The 20,820-nt window shown below is 49.9% G+C and overlaps 7 protein-coding genes across 7 annotated transcripts; 5 read left to right on the plus strand and 2 right to left on the minus strand.

Annotated features, from left to right (window-relative positions):
- Positions 1 to 798: 798 nt before the first annotated feature.
- On the plus strand, positions 799 to 1,702 carry PENARI_c002G02818 (DUF3431 domain-containing protein; the record flags this gene model as incomplete). Its single annotated transcript, XM_022627327.1, has 3 exons — positions 799 to 872; positions 933 to 1,501; positions 1,605 to 1,702. The coding sequence occupies 3 exons, from the start codon at positions 799 to 801 to the stop codon at positions 1,700 to 1,702; spliced, it is 741 nt and encodes a 246-aa protein (XP_022492891.1).
- Positions 1,703 to 2,313: 611 nt separating this feature from the next.
- akuA (uncharacterized protein) lies at positions 2,314 to 4,548 on the minus strand (the record flags this gene model as incomplete). The annotated part of the gene is made up of 6 exons (XM_022627172.1): positions 2,314 to 2,424; positions 2,490 to 2,708; positions 2,768 to 2,871; positions 2,927 to 3,773; positions 3,821 to 4,432; positions 4,486 to 4,548. 6 exons carry the CDS (start codon positions 4,546 to 4,548, stop codon positions 2,314 to 2,316), a joined length of 1,956 nt encoding a protein of 651 aa, XP_022492581.1.
- A 276-nt stretch (positions 4,549 to 4,824) lies between these two features.
- PENARI_c002G11554 (ferrochelatase HEM15) lies at positions 4,825 to 6,215 on the plus strand (the record flags this gene model as incomplete). Its single annotated transcript, XM_022627929.1, has 3 exons — positions 4,825 to 5,064; positions 5,129 to 5,711; positions 5,758 to 6,215. The coding sequence occupies 3 exons, from the start codon at positions 4,825 to 4,827 to the stop codon at positions 6,213 to 6,215; spliced, it is 1,281 nt and encodes a 426-aa protein (XP_022492408.1).
- Positions 6,216 to 8,648: 2,433 nt separating this feature from the next.
- PENARI_c002G05128 (putative tetracycline-efflux transporter) lies at positions 8,649 to 10,458 on the plus strand (the record flags this gene model as incomplete). Its single annotated transcript, XM_022627492.1, has 3 exons — positions 8,649 to 8,813; positions 8,867 to 10,316; positions 10,367 to 10,458. The coding sequence occupies 3 exons, from the start codon at positions 8,649 to 8,651 to the stop codon at positions 10,456 to 10,458; spliced, it is 1,707 nt and encodes a 568-aa protein (XP_022492471.1).
- Positions 10,459 to 10,832: 374 nt separating this feature from the next.
- Positions 10,833 to 13,637, plus strand: PENARI_c002G08471 (pentatricopeptide repeat protein; the record flags this gene model as incomplete). The annotated part of the gene is made up of 1 exon (XM_022627724.1): positions 10,833 to 13,637. One exon carries the CDS (start codon positions 10,833 to 10,835, stop codon positions 13,635 to 13,637), a length of 2,805 nt encoding a protein of 934 aa, XP_022492705.1.
- Positions 13,638 to 13,941: 304 nt separating this feature from the next.
- erg1 (squalene monooxygenase erg1) lies at positions 13,942 to 15,420 on the plus strand (the record flags this gene model as incomplete). The annotated part of the gene is made up of 2 exons (XM_022627751.1): positions 13,942 to 15,097; positions 15,152 to 15,420. The coding sequence occupies 2 exons, from the start codon at positions 13,942 to 13,944 to the stop codon at positions 15,418 to 15,420; spliced, it is 1,425 nt and encodes a 474-aa protein (XP_022492999.1).
- A 1,730-nt stretch (positions 15,421 to 17,150) lies between these two features.
- On the minus strand, positions 17,151 to 20,234 carry PENARI_c002G02293 (uncharacterized protein; the record flags this gene model as incomplete). The annotated part of the gene is made up of 4 exons (XM_022627292.1): positions 17,151 to 19,501; positions 19,559 to 19,777; positions 19,829 to 19,900; positions 19,949 to 20,234. 4 exons carry the CDS (start codon positions 20,232 to 20,234, stop codon positions 17,151 to 17,153), a joined length of 2,928 nt encoding a protein of 975 aa, XP_022492304.1.
- Positions 20,235 to 20,820: the final 586 nt, after the last annotated feature.

Genomic DNA, 20,820 nt, shown 5'->3' on the forward strand with positions numbered 1-20,820 from the left:
ACTGCCTACAGATTGGCCGCAGGGAATGTCCACCCGCGGCACGTTAAGCCTTTCACCCGTCCGACCATGGCTCAAGCGCAAACTCGACCTATGAAAGAGGTTAGACGCGCCCCAAAAGCCAAGCTTTCGCTACCAGGGGCCAGAGCGGCCCCTAACTTTCACCCCGGCTTCAATTAAGGCAGCTCCCCTGAGTTTACGCCCCAGGTGGCCAATGATATGCGGCAAGAATGACATTCTGGCTTCTCTTAGCCCGGGGATGAAGCTGACCCCCCTCTCTAGTCCTTTTTATCTTTATTTCTCTGAAATCTCTTGTTCTTGCCATTGTGTCTTCCTTGAACCTCATTTCTTTTCCCCATTCCGACCACCTGTGACGACTGCGCCTTCCGTTTGACTCAGTTTAGCCTTAGCCTCGCCCCTCTTCGAATTTGCCTTCGGCCGCCTTGCTATTTTGGGACTATTGATACTCCTATTTCGAAATATCGCTCTCCCTTTCTCATATTGGAAAAGGGTTGCCCCTAAGGGAGTCAACCATTCATGGCTTGAATGCGATTGTCTGCGCCTTGAAATTTACAACCACGGGCTTCCCTTTCCAAAGTCTCTGGTGTTCGAACCTTCTTCATCATGCGGGGTGGAATACGTCTCGCAGTGATATGCGTCTCTTCTTTGCTTCTTTTCTCATTATATCTCCTCGAGGCGCATCTCGAAGACCTCTGTAATCAATATCGCGCTGGCGCATACTTGGTTAATTGGTTAGATCGCACTGGCGCCGTTCCGAACCCGACATACGCCGACTCCACCATGGGGGACAAGGTGATAGTGATGGCCAAGCTGGAAGAGGAGCATACCGAATGGGTAGAACAAGAACTGCCTGAGTGAGTGCCTGCGATCCCACCTCTACCCCGTAAACCAGTACTAATCCTGTATGTCACCAGCTGGCAACGCGCAATCTACATTGTCAACCCCTCCCGAGAAACACGATCCGACGCCAACGCCCTGATGACACCATTCAACAAAGGCCACGAAGCAATGGCCTACCTAACCTACATAATCGACAACTACAACAACCTGCCCGCAACAATCGCCTTCCTCCACGCACACCGCTCAGGCTTCCTAATGGCCTGGCACGTGGATGCGCCGCTCCACGACAACGTCATCGCCATGCGCAATCTCCAACTCGACTTCGTCCAGCGAAACGGCTACGTCAACCTGCGCTGCAATTGGAATCCCGGCTGCAAGGGTTCCCACCGCTTCAACAAGCATGTCACCGATCAGATCTGGTGGGATGTTTTCGAGGGTACGAGCACCCCTCCGTTGAACATGTCCTCGCCCTGGGAAATGGAATACGGTGGCCATAAATACATCCGCAAGCCTGATGAGATTGGCGCCGCATGTTGTGCGCAATTTGCCGTTTCGCGCGATCAGGTGCAGAAGCGACCGCTGAATGACTATGTCAAGATCCGGCAATGGATTCTTGATACGGAATTGAACGACGCATCTTCGGGTAGGGTGATGGAGTTCTTGTGGCATATTATCTTTGGCATGGAGGGTGTATAGTAAGTTACAGTTAGCCTATCTTTATCTGGACATTTCCTAACGCTCCACAGTTGCCCCGATGAACAGCTATGCCAATGCCAGGTCTACGGGAGGTGTTGACCCCCTTCTTCAACCTGTGCATTTATCGCAGACCCAGCATCATGACTAGGGCTGCTATTGTACATATTCTGGGAGACGTGCCTAATACATTTTGTCGCACGGCTTGTACATGCCCTCTTTCGATGTGCATTTGCCGACAGTACAAACATCCCTTGGCTTGGAGTTCGTTCGCTCGTTTTATCATCTAGATTTTGTGTGTTGCTTGGGGTAGAGATTCATTTGCGTTCAAGCGCTGAAGGCAAATCCCCCCTGTATGAGAGTGCTTTCCATCGTTCATAGGTGGCCTTTCAGATTATTCCTTTAGAGATACAATGTTAATATTTTTGCTACCTTGTTGGCTCTCTCATGTATATAGACAAGATATTCGGAGCCTGCGAAGCACGGCTCTTCGAGCTTGCCTTTTAGAACAACTATGGCTACATGTTTTGTTAGCCCTCTTGACGTCGCTATATTGTTTTGCAATATTGATAGCCATTAGCTAGCTATAGAAAGGCTACGTGGGCGCCACGCTCGAGAGCCAGCAATAGGGGATTGAACCCCCCTGGATAATGGCCAAAGTACTGGACTAAAAATCGGTCGACCATGAGATATGTAAACAGAAATAGGATACAGTCGTAATGCATTAAACTTAGCTACACCTCTCAGGAAAATAGCCAGCGATTAGGACTTCTCTTCAAAGTACTGCTCAACTCGTTCCACCAGATCCGCCTTCTTGCCCGCTGTAGCACGGCCATGTGCATTCAAGAACTCCTTAAGAACGGCCACCGTCAACTGAATTTATGTTAGTCAAATCGATGTCCTCCCCATATAAAGTACCATCAATGTGATATGCTTACCTTGGACACGGTGCCCTTTTCAGAGGCTCTTTTGACATCGTTTTCCAAGTCGTTGCCACCACCCTCAACCTTCACCCGCTTTGACGGGTGACTTTCAGCATTTTCCTCCTTCGCACCTCGTTTCACCAGGGTTGATTTTGTAGCCGCGGTTCCGCCGAACATTTTGGATGACTGGTCTTTTAGTTCCTCGGCCCATGCGAGGACATATTCACCCGCGCGCTACGATAGACAGAGTTAATCAGTGCGATTCGAGATCGCAGATTCTGGAAGCGACTCACCTTGTTGATCTGACGATATTTGGGGATGGTCTTGTCCTCTGCGCTTTCGGGCATATCTTCTTCCAAGGCAAGGGCCTGTAGAATGCGATAATGCCATTGAAGTGCTGCTTCGAGTCAGTTTTAACCTTTGGGAGGGGAGAGGGATATGACAGAACTTACAAGGGTTGGGGTATTTTGAAGGATCGTATACAGCCTTTGGAAGCTGTAGCTGCTGGATAACCATACGCATAGAATCAATCAACGAATCAGGCGCCTTATTCAAGGTAGCCTCCGGATTCTCGCGAACATCATCCGCAAAGGGAAGAGGGATAATCCACATGCCCGGTGGGATTTTCTGTACACCATTCTCATCGATCTTCTCAGCTCCAGCAATCATAGCAGCCAAGACTGGTGACGCATTCCTGCGAGGGATGAACCAGACCAAAGCCATTTTCTCGGCCTCGAGGAGTTTCTGCTGCAACGCAGAGAAGACTCGGGTTGAGCCTACGTAGTCTTCTTCGGAGGGATAGATGAACGATGGGTGTTTAACGTTGGCCCAGATCGGCAGCGCTGACAGTGGCTTGAAGCCAACGATTCTGATCACCGGGTCGCCAAAGTGCTTCAATGCCTGCTGTTCTTCGATTGTGAACGAGACTTGCTCACCGCCGAACTTGTAGGCTTTTCTGATGTCCTCTTTGTCGACTGTGTGTGCTGTGTCATCGGCCATTAAAGTGGTGACGCCTTTGGCGATTTGAGGAGCCTCGCCTCCCTGCCAGACGAAGCAATTTCGTGCGGGCTCCTGCTTTTTGAGGAGTAGGTATCCATTGACGGATATTTTGAAATCGGGGCCCAGCTCGAGGGGCACGTTTGAGAACAGGGAGCGCCGGGGGACCGATCTCGAGTTGATGCTGGATAAAAGAGAATTGAGCAGTGAAAGTCCATCACCCTTGGCTGTGGACACGTTGGTATCTGGTTGCAAATATGCCGGGGCATCTCCGTCACTGGGGGATGTTTTGTAGATGATGTCCTGCCATTCGTCAATACAATTCTGGATAACCGAGGTGAACAACCTACATCATAGAATTTAGAGGTGTCGAATTCGTGGTCTGGCTGAGAGATAGGGAAAAGTTCAATGTTAACGCCCAGATCATACAAATCTCTCGCTCGAACCGTTGCAGCAGACCGCAATGCCTTGTTATCTGCATGTGGATTGTCGTTGTCGGTCACGATAAACAACCGCCGAGACAGGAAATTTGGAGCTTTGGAAGTAAAGACCTGATTTGCGCAGAAAAGCACATTAGCCATCGAAACAGGCTCACTTGATGGCTTCAAGATCTCCAGCGCTTCCTCTTTCTTCTCAGCTAGAGCTCGTAGTTCCTTGACTTCATGGGCAGATGGAACATCCAGGTCCGTGTAGAGATAACAGTGCGGGTATGACAGCTCGCCGCGACTCTCTTCATCTTCATCGTAGAATTTGGATGATTGTGTGCCATAGAGTAAGACGCCGATCATGTCATGAGGATTGGAGATAATGCGTTGTTGCATCAGATGGTATGCACACTTCAAGGCGGCAGACGCAGGTGATTCCTCAACAGGCTTCTTGGGATCAAGCGATGCCCGAGGTGTCAGCATCGAGTTGCTGATATCGATAGCAAAGAGAACAGCATCTTTGACCGATTTGAAGCTCTGTTCAGGTCAAGTCAATAGAAGGCCACTATATCTTCAGCTTTGGCACTCACCGTCTCATCGAGCTCTTCATCCTCAAGGTTGTCCTCCTCACGCGTGTAATTCTCACTCGCCATGTTTAAAAATGAAGCAGTGGGGGAGTGAGAAGTTGTCAATTCAAGTTCAATGCCTCTTGAGACGCGCTCTATGGCGACACGAGGTCATGTGACGCTGATGCCTGGAGCTGCCTGGAGCTGCTGACGTCCCCCGCACATTGATTGGCCGAGGCAAACTTGGGAAACCGGGAACATCAGCTCCGAGGTGCGCATCGGTCGACTCTGTTCTCAATTCCTTTCGAACGTGTATAACGTTGTTTTTTTCTCTTTTCTTATTTAATCCGCTCCTATCCAGCTATGGCGTTCCGAGCCCCTTTCGCGACGCCGCGACGGTTATTTACGAATGCCACCTCATTCGGACTACGACCAGCAATTGCCAGTCGATTGTCATGTATGTCCAACCAGCGAGGACTCGCGACAGTGGTCCCCCCTGTCACACAAGCAACCGGATCCAAGGGCCCGACTGCAATGGTGTTTATGAACATGGGTGGTCCCTCAACGACAGACGAGGTGGAGGACTTCTTGAGCAGACTATTCGTATGTGTCGAGAAATATCTATGGTGATAATATCTAGTTCAAATATTGACACAATTGTTTGCAGGCCGATGGTGACCTGATTCCCCTCGGACGACTCCAATCATATATCGGACCTCTCATCGCCCGCCGGAGAACCCCGAAAATCCAACAGCAGTATGCGGATATTGGCGGCGGATCGCCCATTCGGAAATGGTCCGAGTACCAGTGTGCAGAGATGTGCAAGATTTTGGATAAGATTTCTCCGGAAACCGCACCGCATAAGCCTTACGTAGCATTCCGCTATGCCGCCCCATTGACCGAGACGATGTATGAGCAACTGCTCGCCGATGGATTTGGAAACGGAAAGGGAGGACGTGCCGTCGCTTTTACGCAATACCCGCAATACTCCTGTTCGACGACAGGCAGCTCGCTCAATGAATTGTGGAAGTGGCGTAATCGCCTGGAGGGAAAGCGCGCAAACGGCGAAACCGACCCTGCGGGTACAATTCAGTGGAGTGTCATTGACCGATGGCCTTCCCACTCCGGTCTTGTTGAGGCTTTTGCACAGAACATCGAGGCTCAGCTCAAGACGTACCCTGAGGAAAAGCGGGATAAGGTTGTGTTGCTATTTTCGGCTCACAGCTTGCCTATGAGTGTTGTCAACCGGGGTAGGTCAACCCATAGCTTCTCAGTGGATCCTGCTAACCTGTCTAGGTGACCCGTATCCCGCCGAGGTTGCCGCGACAGTTCATGCTGTCATGCAACGACTCAACTTCAGCAACCCTTATCGCCTGTGCTGGCAGTCTCAGGTCGGCCCCTCGGCCTGGCTCGGAGCCCAGACAAGTGATACCGTGCAAGAGTACGTGAAGAAGGGACAAACGGACTTGGTTTTGGTCCCCATTGCATTTACGAGCGATCACATCGAAACCTTGTACGAATTAGACTTGGAGGTTATCCATGAAGCCAACAGCCCCGGCGTCAAGCGCGCAGAGAGCTTGAACGGCAACCCAGTCTTCATCCAGGCACTTGCTGACATTGCCCGCGAACATCTTCAAAAGGGAGAGCTCTGTTCCCGCCAGATGACTCTTCGTTGCCAGGGCTGCAAGAGTGAGCGGTGCCTGGGCCAGAAGCAATTCTTCGCTGGCAAGGACAACGCTAGTATGGTGTTGTAGCTGAACCTTTTTGCATCATCTCAACCCATGGGTCAGATCGAGGTGTATTTTAGGTGCATTTGTATACATACTGGGCTTTGGGAGGCGTTGCTTGGCGACAAAATTTCGGGTATACTGTACAGCATAATGCATTTCTAGTCCTATATTCATTCAAATAATCGAAGGCGTCGAGCCAATGACCAGCACATGCTTCGAAGATCTCGGACCTAATCTACGCCTTAGTATCTGACCCCGCGCGCCAGAACGCCTAGTGCTTTTTATACTAGAGGGGATTGATACAGACACCCACCCCGTTGGAACCTTGCCAAGGATGGGATCTGAGCTTGCCAAGCCTCGGGATCACAACTGCTAACTAAAGTATCTCCTTGCTTTTACACTCGTTGAAATCTCTCAACTAATTCTTGTATCTCTAGTCATTTATCGAGACGACGTTTTCCCTTCTTCCAACTCTTTATGTGATTAAGTTCCCCTCAAATTTCGGGGTTTAGGATATCCACCGATCACAACATCATGGCAGCTATTCGTAAAACAAGCGAGTCCACATATATCTTTCTCGACATCAAGGACAACACACTAGACGATATTGCCAATTCTTGTCACTGGAATGAAAACTCCGGGTTTCATCTCCCGCGCTACGGTCTTGGGGCTAGATAAACTCCCTCTTGAAATCATCCATCTGGCACTTATCCAGCTTGACATGCGGTCACTGGCTGATTTTCGACACGTCAACAAAAGTGCAAGACTGGTAACAGATTCGATTCCGCAGTATAAGCGTATTCTCGTTCACGCGCCAGCATCAATTCGCGGGTGCCTCAACATAGAAACTGCACGATTCTTCTCATGCCAGGACCTGTATGAGAAACTATCTACAGCTGAGTGTGACAGCTGTGGCGACTTCGGTGGGTACCTGTATTTGGTCACCTGTCATCGCGTTTGTTTACTATGTTTCACCGAGGAAGCCGACTACCTTCCTCTCTCACGGAATGATGCAATCCGCAAATTTGGTCTCGGCTCTAAAGACCTGGCATGTTTACCTCGCATGAAAAGTCTTCCAGGCCGCTATTCGCCTCGGGGGATCAAGCGTCGACAACGAGAAACCTTGTTCAATTTTTCTGCTGCGCGAGAAGCTGGAATCGCTGTCCATGGGTCCCTCAGCTCCATGGAAAATTACGCATCGAAAATGGCATCGAAGAGGCTACAGGCCTACAATTCGAGATTGGCTCTCCGCGGAACAGACAGAGAGAATCTACTGCCGCCCAGGTCTGAAGATGCGTTTGATGGACATTGCTCTAATCCCAGGCGCTTCATGGGCATTATTCGTGCTCCGTTCTTCGGTATTGGAACGGTATCTCCGGACTGGGGTTTCCATTGCCTCGCTTGCAAGGCCTATCACTATGGTCGACCGCTTCATTGGCGTCGAAAATATACGATGGACAGTTTCCAGGATCATGTTTCAGAATGTGGAGAGATAATAGAGGGGAAACACGTTCCCCGTATAACTTAAGAGAAACCCGACAAGGTACCAAGCATGCTTGACAGCCATTGCCACGTTTACTATAAGACAATAAATATAGCTACTGCAAGATATAATTTCAATATAACTTCATCCAGATATCCAGCTTCCTCATCCAACATTTTCCTATCTGTATCTGCGCCTCTCCTCCTTTCCGGGCTTGACCATATGTCGTGTACACATGTGGGCGGAAGGATCCAATGGCTCCTATGCCATGGCAGAGCACTTGACGTTCGTGCCTTCTCGTTCCTGGCATTGTTTGAATTCTTCAGTCTTCCTACAAGCATAAGTGGAAATCCGGCAGAATTGAGTACATATCTTGATTTACTCAGGCTCGGCGAGCGAAGCACGAAATTTTATAAAAATAGTGTCAACTTAGCTATTTCGACCTCTTGAGCTGCAATATATGGGTTGGTGACCTGATTCTTCCTGGCCGATGTCTTGGAAAAATACGCAGAAGATCTTCATATAAAAGATAATAAAATCCCATTAGACAAACTCACCTCTTACCACCGATACCTCAGAGAGCAACAGCTCCTGCATTTTCTGAGCTGTAAACATTCGGATAGCTTCATCTAGGTCGATCTTAACGTTAATTGGTTTAATAACTTCTCGGTACGTGAACTCGAAGTTTTGGTGATGCGAAAACGGCTCTATAGTTAGCTGCAGGGGAAGAATGATTGAAATCGCCAACATCTCGGAGAATGAGCAATGCAGAATAGTGGGCAGTCAAGGTGGAAGTTAGAGAAAGGCGAATTACCTGAAATCTCGAATTCATTGGCTGTACATTTCTAGAACGATTGATAAGAGACTAGGATCCTGGTTTCCCCTCCTTGGTGCAAGTTTCCAAGATTACAAATCAATGCAAATATCTTGGAACTTGGCAATTGTACATGTTCAATCTCCATGTCACCTTGATCATGGAGAACGAGCAACTCTTTGCGGGCGAGCCCGAGATAGACGTTCGGGCACGCGCTCGTGCGACTCCTACAGAGGATGACGCGCTGCTGTCTCCCCGGCCATCCGGGGAATCCCCGCTAGAAGACCGCGTCGAAGATGACCGACCGCGATGGAGGAGACCGACCGTGAGTGGTTGCAAAAGCCGTTAGGTTCAATTGTCTGATCTCTACCATGACAGATTTGGTGGCTCCTCCCATTTAGCCTTCTGTTCACGCTGGGCATTGGCGGAATGGCCGTGCCCAGGATCAACCTGATCATGTCGCTCATTTGCCGGGATTATCTAGCAGAGAAGTCAACCCAAGACCCCGGGTTTACTTCCCTTCCTGTTGTATTTGGCGAGGACAATCGTCAATGTCACATCCCACAAGTTCAATCACTTGTCGCGCAGTTCCAGCTGTATCTCAACCTCATCACGGGTATACTCTCCGCATTAGTCAGTCCCAGACTCGGCCACTTGTCCGATCGATATGGAAGAACCAAAATGATCGCACTGGGTTCGCTGGGCGCGGTGCTTAACGAGGTCATCACTGCGATCGTGGCTACCTGGCCTGACCAGATGTCGGTCAACTGGCTTCTTGTTGGAGCCATGCTGGATGGACTGGGCGGCTCATTTACTACCGCGCAGGCTCTGTGCCATTCTTACGCCTCGGATTGCACGCGCATCGAAAAGCGAAGCGTGGCATTTGGTTTCTTCCACGGCGCTTTATTCTTTGGAATCGCAGTTGGACCTGGTGTCGCTGCGTTTATCATCAACTACGCGGGAGCTCTGCCCGTGTTTTATATTGCACTGGCATTACATGCTTTGTTCTGCGGGTCGCTCTTCTTCATCGTTCCTGAATCCTTGTCTAAGGATCGGCAGCTCGCTGCTCGCGAAAAACACCGGTTGAACCCTTCGGATGTTGACGCTCCTAAGTGGTACTCTTGGCGTATCTGGAACCCGATGAACTTGATCACGCCTCTTGCTATCCTTATGCCGGCAGTCGGACGACCAAGCGTCTTGTTCACTAATCGCCGTGGCGCCAGCCCGGCTCTGCGGCGAAACATTGTACTGTTGGCAGCTATCGACACAGTTATGTTTGGAATCGCATTGGGCACTGCTCAGATCATCATTATCTATGCCGAGTATATGTTCAACTGGGGCAACGTGGAATCCAGTATCTTCATCGCCATCATTAACGTTTCGCGTGTGATCAATTTGTTCGTGGTGCTCCCATTGATTTCTTGGCTCTGCCGCACCCCAGTCAAGGATGACGGGAGTATCCGAGGCTCTGATATGCTGGACGTTACTCTCATCCGCTTATCAGTCGTGTTTGATGTGTTGGGATTTGTTGGTTATGCCCTATCCAAGCATCCATCGGTAATGATCCTTTCTGGTGTAGTCGCCTCGCTTGGTGGCATGGGGTCGGCTATTCTGCAATCATCACTCACCAAGCATGTGCCCCATGAACGGATTGGACAAATGCTTGGTGCTACTGGTCTCTTGCATGCCCTTGCTCGGATTGTTGCGCCGACTATTTTCAATCTAATCTACAGCTTGACTGTCGCAACCCTGCCCCAGACAGTCTTCGTGGCCCTTGCGGTCACTTTTGGCGCTGCGTTCCTCGCAAGTCTGTTGATCAGACCACATGGTATGTTGATTATCTTTTTGGGATAGGATAACAGCTAATTGTTTTACTAGTTACCCTTGAAAGATCCGAGTTAGATCCTGCAGATGTGAGAGCTGAAGCAAACGAAGACGGTGATGATGAGGATGACGCTCTTTTGAGATAGAATATAATTGCAATATAATCTGGGATAGGCGCAGAATACTTCTCATTTGACTACACACAGGGATGAGGCAGTCGGAAACATCAAGCATCAAGTAAATAATTTAGACAACAACCTAGGAGTGGCTTGTATAGATCGTACGATGAGATTTCGGCGGGCGACACTGGCCTAAAGCGCAAGTTGAATTGCGGAAAAAAGCAGTTGCTCCGAGTTTACCCTGTTCCTCCAGCTTCAATTGCCCCGAACCACCATCTTCTTTCCTTCTGGTAGCTTTTGGGCTTTACCTGGCCGGCTATTCTCACTTTGCACCTTATTTTCAAGGCCACCCATGCACCGCTGTTAACTCATGCGCGCAACCCGCGCCCAGCATTCTCACCATGCTTCCGCACTCCAAACCCTCCGCTCTCGTACCCTCTCGGAATGCCCTTCGAGTTCTCCGCCATTTGGCCCTGGCCGGTTCAACAGTCGGCGGGTTTTGTGCTGTAGCAGCCTTCACGTACGATGTTCATCGCCGAATCCGCATCGCCGAGAAAATCATTGAAAACAAACGAACAATACACACCACCGCACCAAACTATGATGCAACATCTGCTGCCAAGCGACTTGCAGTGATGGTCGCAGCAGCGGAAGCGGGAGAGTTCATGGGAATCGAATCCCTCAAGACTAGCAAACGAAAAGCTACCTCCGGCCCCGAAGAACCAGGATCGAACACTCTCGAAATAAGACGTGATCCAAATCCCAAACCCAAGCCAATGATCACCTTGGCAAAAGCACATATTCGCCAGAAGAAGTCGTGGAGTGACCCGATCAAATTGTTCCAATACAAGAGGAATGTGGACGGGCCGAGCTTAGCTCGGAATAACGAAATTCTGGCCATGGAGGCTATCCAAGCGGAACACGCTCAGATAAAGGGCATACCCCCCTTAGACTCCGAACTTCGTCGATTGATGAGCGAGGAGTTGGAGATCACTGCTGCGAACTTGTTTCTGGGAGCCACCGCTCGTTTGGACGTCATCTCATGGGAACGGAGACAACTTGCGTGTCATATCTTTACCGCAAACTGCATCAAAGGAAACATATTCATTGCTCGAACTCTCTTCAACCGACTAAACAATATCAGTGTTGTCTCGGAGGAGATGTGGGCCACCCTCATGCATTTACTCGCCAAAGAGGGCCATATCGACTCTGTCGGTGTCCTCTATGAAAGATTCAGTTCCAAATTTGTTGTCCCTACCCATCTGCTGGAGGTTATTCTCCGGTGCCTTATCGAGTCCAAGCGGTTGGAAGAGGCCAAGCATCTCTTCCACCTGCGCTTCAAGAATGACTATAACTGCGGCCTGTGCGGGGCTTACCTTGATGGTCTCTGGAGGAAGACTAGGAGTATCGAATTACTCAACGCAGAATTTGACAGGATTCTTGAAAGTCTTCAAAGCCTTGGGCGAAAACCAACCGAAAAGCTGTTTAATCCGATGGTCAAAGCCTTGGTTGAATCGGGTCGTTCCGAAGAGGCCGAGGTTTTGGTTCAAGATATGCCAACCAAGTACGATGTGCAGCCTGGATCCCGCACCGTTGGATTGATCGTTTATAGCAGGGCACTCAATTGTGATTGGAATCGGGTTATGGATGGGTTATACGCCATGCACGATGCAGGATTTACTAAGCAGAAGAAGGACTTTGCTGTCGCTTTTGACCGTGTCTTCCTCGAATACTATCCAACTCACACGGGCGAACAAACATTCGACTTGCTCATTTCATGCATCAACGAATTTGAAATCGTGCCTGACAGAGTTCTTCATCGACACATAATCGAAGCGATCGTTGAAAAAGGCACCGAGGAAATGCTCGAAGCCATCACGGAGATGGCCACCCAGCGTGAATGGAACACCGGCATCGACGATGAGCAAATTGCCACGATTCTCAAAACGAGGCGGCTCGCAATGACCAACAGCCCGGTGGGAATTTGGCGAATGATGCAAGCAGCCAAGGACCGACAAGCGTCTTCGTCTTCTTCTCAGCGCATCCTTGGCACTAGCTATGAGACTTGGGCAGTGCGAGGAGAGAAGATAGCGCCAATTCACGCTCCCGCCGAGGAAAGCTTCTCCGAAACAGTGAACAATTTGGTGGAATCCAAAGATACCAGTTGGTACGTCCCGCTCCACAAGCGAATGGAGCACTATCTTAACATGGGCCGGCCCTATGATGCTCTGAGGGTGTATCAACATGCCACCAATAGTGGTTTTATCGTTAGACCGCTCCATCTATCCTTGGCTGTGATTGCCTCGATTCTTGAAGGCAAAACTGGCCTCATTAACGCGCGACGCATGATCACCTCCGAGTGGGATTACTGGAAGAAGGTTCCAACACTCCGTTACAGCAAGCGGTTCACACCATGGCTCCCTGTTTTCTTCCAGCGGGTTAGGCAGATTGATCCAAGCGTCGTCGGACGCGCGGGGTTGATCAAGATGGCCATTTTCGAATACTACACCATTTGCAACAATACCCCCGGTCTTAATGTGAAGCACTTCTGTGCGGCTTCTTACAGTCAGTACCTGCTCAAGGGTGGATCGCCAGAAATTGCTGTCGATCTTCTCACGACCATTTACCAATCTCGCTGGAAGATCTCTCATGGGTTTGATCAGGTCCTGTTGAAGTTGCTGCTACGGGCCTTTGGCGAGCTCCGCAACCTCAAGGGTGTCTGGTGGTGTATACTGACGGTCCTATCACGACAAGAGGCGATCAAGCCTGAATTCGTCGTGGAAGCTCTCTCCCAGATGAATTCATTGGACGAGGCGCTGGCCGATGCATCCGGCAGTACCACGCAGCAACTCTGCACATTGCACAAGGCCATTGAGGTGCTACAAGCCAAGTCTCGTGGTGACGAATACTGGGCAAATCTCAGCGTTGACTCAGCGTGGAAAAAGTCGAGACGCTCCCAGCTCACTCGGCCTGAGAAGGAAGACCCTTTCTTGCCTACTGACCCTCTCAAGGATCTGATCCTGGAATTTGACGAAGAGTGGGAGTTGGACTTGCTACTAGGACGCAAGCAGTTTAATGCTGCCGAGCAGACAAAGTGGTGGGCAGAGCACAACCTCGCGAACTGTCACACGGTGGCACCGGAAGACCGCGAATATCCTATCTACAGGGACCAAACCTGGGATAAATATTACGTGCCGGAGGAGTGATATATATGTAATATAATTGTACAAGATCCCTGTATCAATAAGAAGTATAGAGAGGAATAACAGTAAAAAAAGAAAAGAACAGAGTATAGATCTATAAACTTGAGTCTAAAGTCTGTATACCGTGATGTCTCGTGCTGCGTAGAATTCAGAAGGCGGAGAGGGCAGACTTTCACATGTCACGCCACCCCTTTCTCTCAGAAAAACATCAGCCCATATCTATCGCCAATTCTCTTTTAAATCAATTGCTTCGGTCGATAATGGTCTCAGAGTTTCTGTTCTGACAATCCTACCTATCTCCTCCATGATGGCATCCGTCAACGGCCATGCCGCGCACTCCCAAGCCGCTCAACGCCGCATCGAACACCACGAGGCCGACGTTGTGATTGTCGGTGCCGGAATTCTAGGCTGCGCGCTAGCATTTGCACTAGGGAAGCAAGGAAGAAGCGTGATTCTGCTCGAAAAGTCATTGGAAGAGCCCAATCGCATTGTTGGTGAACTGCTCCAACCGGGAGGTGTTCAGGCACTGGAAAAACTAGGGCTACGCGACTGCCTCGATGACATTGACGGAATTGACGTGAAGGGATACTGGGTTTCATACTTTGGCGAGCCGGTCCTCCTCGAATACCCCAAGTCCACCTCGTCAGGACCGGCACCTCTAGGACGAGCTTTCCACCATGGCCGATTCGTGATGAAGCTCCGACAGGCGGCCCTGAGCTGTCCCAATGTCACTGTGGTCGAGACCAAGGTTACTGGTTTAGTCACATCGTCGCATACCCAGGAGGTTCTGGGTGTGGAGTGTGTAACCAAGGACCTGAAAGATTGCTACTTTGGCCAGCTCACCGTGGCCGCCGACGGCTACAACTCCGATTTCCGCAAAAAGCACCACAAATACACACCCAAGCGTCGTTCAAAGTTCTACGGATTGGAGCTTATTGATGCTAAACTTCCCGCGCCTAATACCGGTCACGTCCTTCTCAGTGATAGCCCACCTGTGCTCATGTACCAGATTGGTACACACGAAACTCGAATCCTCGTCGATGTTCCGGATAATCTCCCAGGGGCGTCAGTGAAAAATGGTGGTGTCAAGGGCTATATGAAGAACACTATTTTGCCTAGGCTTCCGGAGGGCGCGCAGGCGTCGTTCTCGGACGCATTAGAGAAAGGCCAGCTACGATCAATGCCAAATTCTTTCCTACCTGCCTCAACCAACACGACACCCGGTTTTATGATCCTGGGCGATGCGCTTAACATGCGGCACCCATTGACGGGAGGAGGAATGACGGTGGCGTTCAACGATGTCTGCGTCCTCCGCGAATTGCTCAGTCCAGAACTTGTACCCAGCTTCTCCGATACAGATCTTGTTCTCAAGCAACTTGCTCAGTTCCATTGGGCACGAAAGAACTCCTCTTCTGTTATCAACATCCTTGCGCAGGCCTTGTACTCGCTCTTCGCTGCTGACGGTATTTCTTCCTTTTCCAGGCCCAAGTCGATCCCTCAATTAACAGTTTATATAGATCGAAGTCTGAGGTCTCTTCAGCGTGGCTGTTTCCGCTATTTCCAGATTGGTCCTGTTGGAGGCCCCGTAGGACTACTGGCAGGTCTCATCAAGCAACCTCTCATTCTCGTCTCCCACTTCTTCTCCGTTGCTTTCCTCTCTATCTGGGTCCTCCTCTGCGAAACCCCTATGACCCAGATCCTCCTATTCCCATACAACGCCTTCATGATTTTGTACACGGCCTGCATCGTGATTTTACCATACATCTGGACAGAGATCTGGTATTGACCCTGCTCTCATCCTCCCCAAAGCGATGCATAGGAAGGTTTTGTCCAGCATTTTCCCTCCGTTTCATTACCTTTCTGGTGAACATATTGTTGATTCTACCTGTCATTCGGCCTTCGTCTTAATATCCCCTCCGGCCCTATTGTCTTTCAAACGCCTTTATGTGATTTAATTTTGTATTCTAACTTCTGATACATTGCGAGATCTGTGCTACACTCGCACACTATGTACTATACCACATTACATGCCATACACACCGTCATCTCAGTGATAGATGATGCAATATCAATACTTTCCGGATACGAATCTTGCTAGATCAACGCTTTCACCCCATTATGACTACTCCCTCAAAAGAAGCCAAAAAATCATTTACAACCCCAATCTATGAGCTTCATATCCTCCTTATTTGACCACCAATCTCTTCTGCAAGGAACCTACAAACACCCCCTTATCAGATATGCAAAAAACCCCTATCCAATAAGCAAACAGCCAAAAAGCAAACCACCGTCCACAAAATGCACAATGCAACCTGCAAAATCAAAATATAAACGTTCCAACTGTCACACGAGCATAAAGCAAGGGAAAGCCATGACGGCAACAATCATCTGAATGGCGCAATGGCGGACAAAAGAGAAGAAGCAAGCAGCAAATGCTAACAACGAAAAAGCAAAGTAACAGACAGGAAATGAGAGCTTATAAAAAGAAGGCTCTTTCCCCTCACTCCGGGTTATTCTTCAAGGTACACTTACGCTAATACACACGCCCTATACGAATGGGTTTTTGTCTTCCTTTTTCACTTTCTCTTATTTGTTGTTTCTTTCCTCTTGTTTCTTTGGGGTCAACGCTAGCTGCTATAAATTGTGTAGATCAACAAGTCCTCAAACCAGAGATGCTAGAAGAAAGGATGATAAAGGTTCGTTCCCATCGTGCTTCTTTCTCTTTTCTCTTTTCTTTTTTTTTACGATACTAAACTGATATGGATATAGATATAGATATGGCCAGTCACCATTAGACAGACACAGCACAACATCCACATTCAAGCCAAAGAGCAAAGAGCAAAGCGGAAAAAAATGGACGGGAAATACCTCAAACCCCAATATACAAGCCCAGCAAAACACCAAAAGGCAAGCAGAGAGAAGCATTAAAGGAAGGAAAATGCGAATTTTTCGAAAATTGTGGTTTGTTATTCTTCATTGGCAACAAGGGCAGTTAATCTCTTTTTATACAGAACCAGGACCGAAAAAAAGAGAATCGAAAATGGCATCATAAGAAAACACACACACAATCAGGCACACAAACACACAAGAGCCCTGGATCTAACCTATTCAAACACAAAAGAACTCCAAACAGCTTCGGAAAAACATTTCGTCGCGATGCGTATGAGGCGTACCGGCCACCCTCTGTTCTTTTCTCCCTGATGACGATGACAATGGCAATGACAATGACAATGATGAATGCATGCAAATGGTATTCCTCCCTGTTACTTCTGGTACAATCCTTCAAATGGGGTGGGGAGGGGAAGAGAGACGGACGTTCTGTATTTTCGGGAGAGATTGAGATTGAGGTTTACTCAGTTTGTCAATCGATCTGCCGAGGTGGTATGCTGGTGGGATGGGTAGGTTGGGTTAGTAAACCAGGAGGTCTACTTGCTTTTTATAGGATTTGTGTTTTGTGTTTGGATATGGGGGGAACGGAATGGCGAGAAGGAAACGATACACGGCAGACGCTTGGGTTCAGCCGCCTTTTCGCAGGGATTCATCTGCGGGGAGGGGCTCGGGGCCACCGTTGATACCGTGTCGAGAGTCGCTGGATGATTTGGTGTTTTTGCGGTTCTTCTTCTTTGTAGTCTGCCAGCCGCCATGGCTTGTCTCGTTCGTGCCGTTGGTCTGGCCGCCTGGCTTTCGGGGCGGGTGGTCGGTGTGTCGGTCTTTAGAAGCTTGGGCGGTGTTGTGAGACGCATCGTGGCGGCCTTTGGGCTTGGCCTTGCCATTGACGCCGTTTGTCTTGTCTGATGTCTCGCCATTTGTTCGGCGTTTCGAATTGGTTGTCTGATGCCGGTTTTCATTCGGTCCAGAGGTAGCGGGTTTGTCACCCGTGCCTGAGTTTCGAGGCTGAGAGTCCTTGCTTGTCCCCTGTGCTGCGCCATTCTTTGGTCGCTCCGGACTTGTCTTTGCAGGCTGTTGAGACAGTTTGGCGGCTGACAAATGGTAGTTCTGCAACCGATCGGCGAGAAGCTCGGGCCGACCATTTGTGCTTGGTTTTTCACCATTCACGCCGTTCACTTTTTGGGTCTCGATAGACGGCCGAGTGAAGACGGTAGAGTGCTCCATATCATCAAAGGACCCAGAATCCTGGTAATCCTGAGACAAAGAGTCCGAAAAGCTGGCAGGCGTGTTCATGTTGTGGTCATCCGAGGTCGACGTGTAATGGCTGATGGCAGAATAGGGATCAATTAGATCCGACGCATATGATGAGCGGGTTTCGCTCGGAGGCACCGAGCCATCGACAATCAATGGACCGGGCACAATTGGCCGCGGAGACTTGGCCGGCTGCGATGGAGGCTTGGGGGCTGAGTTCTGCTCAGAACGAGCAGTGCCTGACGAGAACGATCCTTGTCGGTACTCTTGTTGGATGGGAACATAAGAGTATCCATTGGGGATCTGCAATCCCATTTGCGTCGACATCGGTGACATCATGGAACCTTGCTGGAAGGCCTGCAGTTGTTGAGGAGTCATGTAATAACTCAAAACTTCTTGCGGCCGGTTCTCATCGACCGAATCCGAGCGCGAACCATTGCTGGCAAGGCTGTTTGATCGCATTGCGTGCTCATCTCCGCTACCTTCACCACCCTCTGATGATTCGGGAGCCGGCCGTTGTTTAGGCCAGCCCTCCGCAGGTTGTGGGATAGTATAAACGGGGATATAGTTTGGAAGAGAGGGCGAATTTTGGGGGCGCGCAGGCTGCGAATGAGCTCGAAGGGACTTGGGGGATCCATTGACAACAGATCCACGTCGAGGGTTACGGCCAAGATCAGGCAGAGCAGAAGCGGCCGACGGGGAGGGAGGGTTCGTGGTGCTGCCTTGTGTGCCAGCGGCGCCAACTGCGGCGTAACTGGGGTTGTAGAATGTTTGCTGTCGCTGTGTTGGGCTGAGTGTAGATTGACTGGCCGGCCCTGATCGTGACTGTGTGCTTTCATCGCCAACATCTTGTTGGTGTGGCACGGGAAATTGGATGAAAGGCTGTCGGATGAATACTGGTGGGGGCCTTCCAGTGATCAATGCTTGGTTGTGCAGCTGCATCCGCAATTCCTGCTCCTGTGCCTGGAGAAGCTGGATTTGCTGATATAGCTGGTCATGCAAAAGATATTGGGCCTGCTGTTGTGCCTGTAGTGAGATATCTGGCATATTGCCGGCGTTTGGTTGCCGGAAGTTTGCCTTGTTTCCAGTGTTAGACGTTCGACGTCCGCCGAGTCCACCTCGCGAGGATTGGTTGCCAAATCTGCCTCCACGATTTCCTCCCCGTCCACCGCGTGACGGGAGCGAAGGAGTAAGAGTTGGCCGAGGTTGAGGCGGTGGTCGTTCCCAGGTCCGCTCCTCTTCTTGTGGGAACTCAAACTGCTCACAGCACTCTGCCATATCGCCCTTAGCAACGGATCTGAAAGCTCTTCGTAATTCCAAATGGAGTCCGCGGAACGATGTATCATCGGCAGTGTTGCCCAAGTTTCTTGACGTGTTGAAAGGCTCCTCCACGCAGAGACGGTTGTTCATGCCTAAATGCCAATTTTTGGCGTCTTTGTTGATCAATTTGCCTTCTCGCACGGAGATGACGTTCTTCTCAAAATCCAATTCATGACCGTAATACCTGAAGAATTCAAAGAACAACTCTCCAACGGATTGATGGTTCTTCCGGCCAAATTGAGTCAGTATATCAAGATTGTCGTCAAAGGAGCAGAGCAACCCATCAGGCGTGATCCTCTTATTGTGAGGACGAGCTTGCAAACTTGGGAGAATTGGAGGCTCTCTTGTTTGCAGGAAGTTAATTATCAAACAGATCCAGGTGTATGAACTTAACGTGCCGCCGAGACCTACACCCCGTTAGTATCAACGTCAACGCATCGAAGCGGCAGTTGCGCACTACTTACCAGCATCGTTGAGAACTCGTCGCTTTGTCCAATGCTTGACGCACATTGCCAATGGTCGCACACGATCATCCACCTCGACGTATGTTCGAATCATACGAGTGTTTTCTAGCGCCAATGTATTATTAACGTTCATGTCACAAGCCAACCGCAGCTCAGGGTCCCAAATCTTGACAATAGGGACCTTCGCATGCGACACGCAGACGACCCGTTCCATCCCGTCTATCCAAGTCAGTCAATGCACAGCCAGTTCAATGTCAATTGGGCTCTTACGATCGGCCAACACTGCCGCCAGCAGACACACCTGCTCCAAATCCTTGAAGTTGGTTGTGATGCAAATATCCACTGCCCAAATCAGTATTGTTTCCTTTCAACTTCGAGTCCGACACCTACCATCCGAGTCACTGGAACAGAGTTTGTTCCCAGACGAGCCAAAAATATTTGCCTTGATCTCATGGCCAGGCCACTGCTCATTGAAAAGCTTCTCCAACTTTTGAACCAGTTGTCGCCTTCGGTCATCACTCTCGGCAGAAGGTAATAACCGATCATAGAGGTCCATGATATCCGTTGTCAATTTTTTCTCCTCCTCTGGCTCCAGGTGTTCCTTTAACCCTTCCTTCTCCTCTGGTAATACATCTGCCCCCAAGCTATACGGCATCCGTCTTCGATATGCAGACATGGCGGTCTCATATTTACATCGCCCGAGGGGTTGCCGGGCAGAGGGGGGTAGGTGTGTTGCCTCAGAGTGTGTGGATCGAGGGGAGGTGCTTCCGCGGACGGGGGACGGCGACCGAGAGTGTAAAGAGAGATTGCGCGCATGTTGATACGGGGTGGAGGGAAGAGAATTCGACTGGTGCGAGGTCAATGGAGGGCGAGCAGCTGCAATCTCGGGCGCGTCGGTTTGCGATGTCCATGACATCGTGGAGGGCTGACCCGTTATCGGTGGGACGTCACCGTGGTGGGAACGATTCGCATTCCCATCGATGTGTGAGACCATATAGCAATTCCCCCCAAGCTACCCTCACCGGTCCTTGTGCGTTGCGTTCCTTCTGTTCGGGCTCGGCAAATCGTTAAGAGTCCACACCCGCACACCAACACGCACAATATAAACCCCTCGCTGTTCACGCTGTCTGCTCTGTTGGCAACTGACCACAGTATAAGGATTTAGTGAGGTTCGTTTTTGTTCGGGGCAAGGCGAGTAGGAACGGGTTGACACGAGGGATTTCGTGGGATGTGTGAGACACCGGAAGAATCAATCTCGACAC

The sequence above is a fragment of the Penicillium arizonense genome (genome assembly GCF_001773325.1).
Source record: "Penicillium arizonense strain CBS 141311 chromosome Unknown PENARI_contig002, whole genome shotgun sequence".
NCBI lineage: Eukaryota > Fungi > Ascomycota > Eurotiomycetes > Eurotiales > Aspergillaceae > Penicillium > Penicillium arizonense.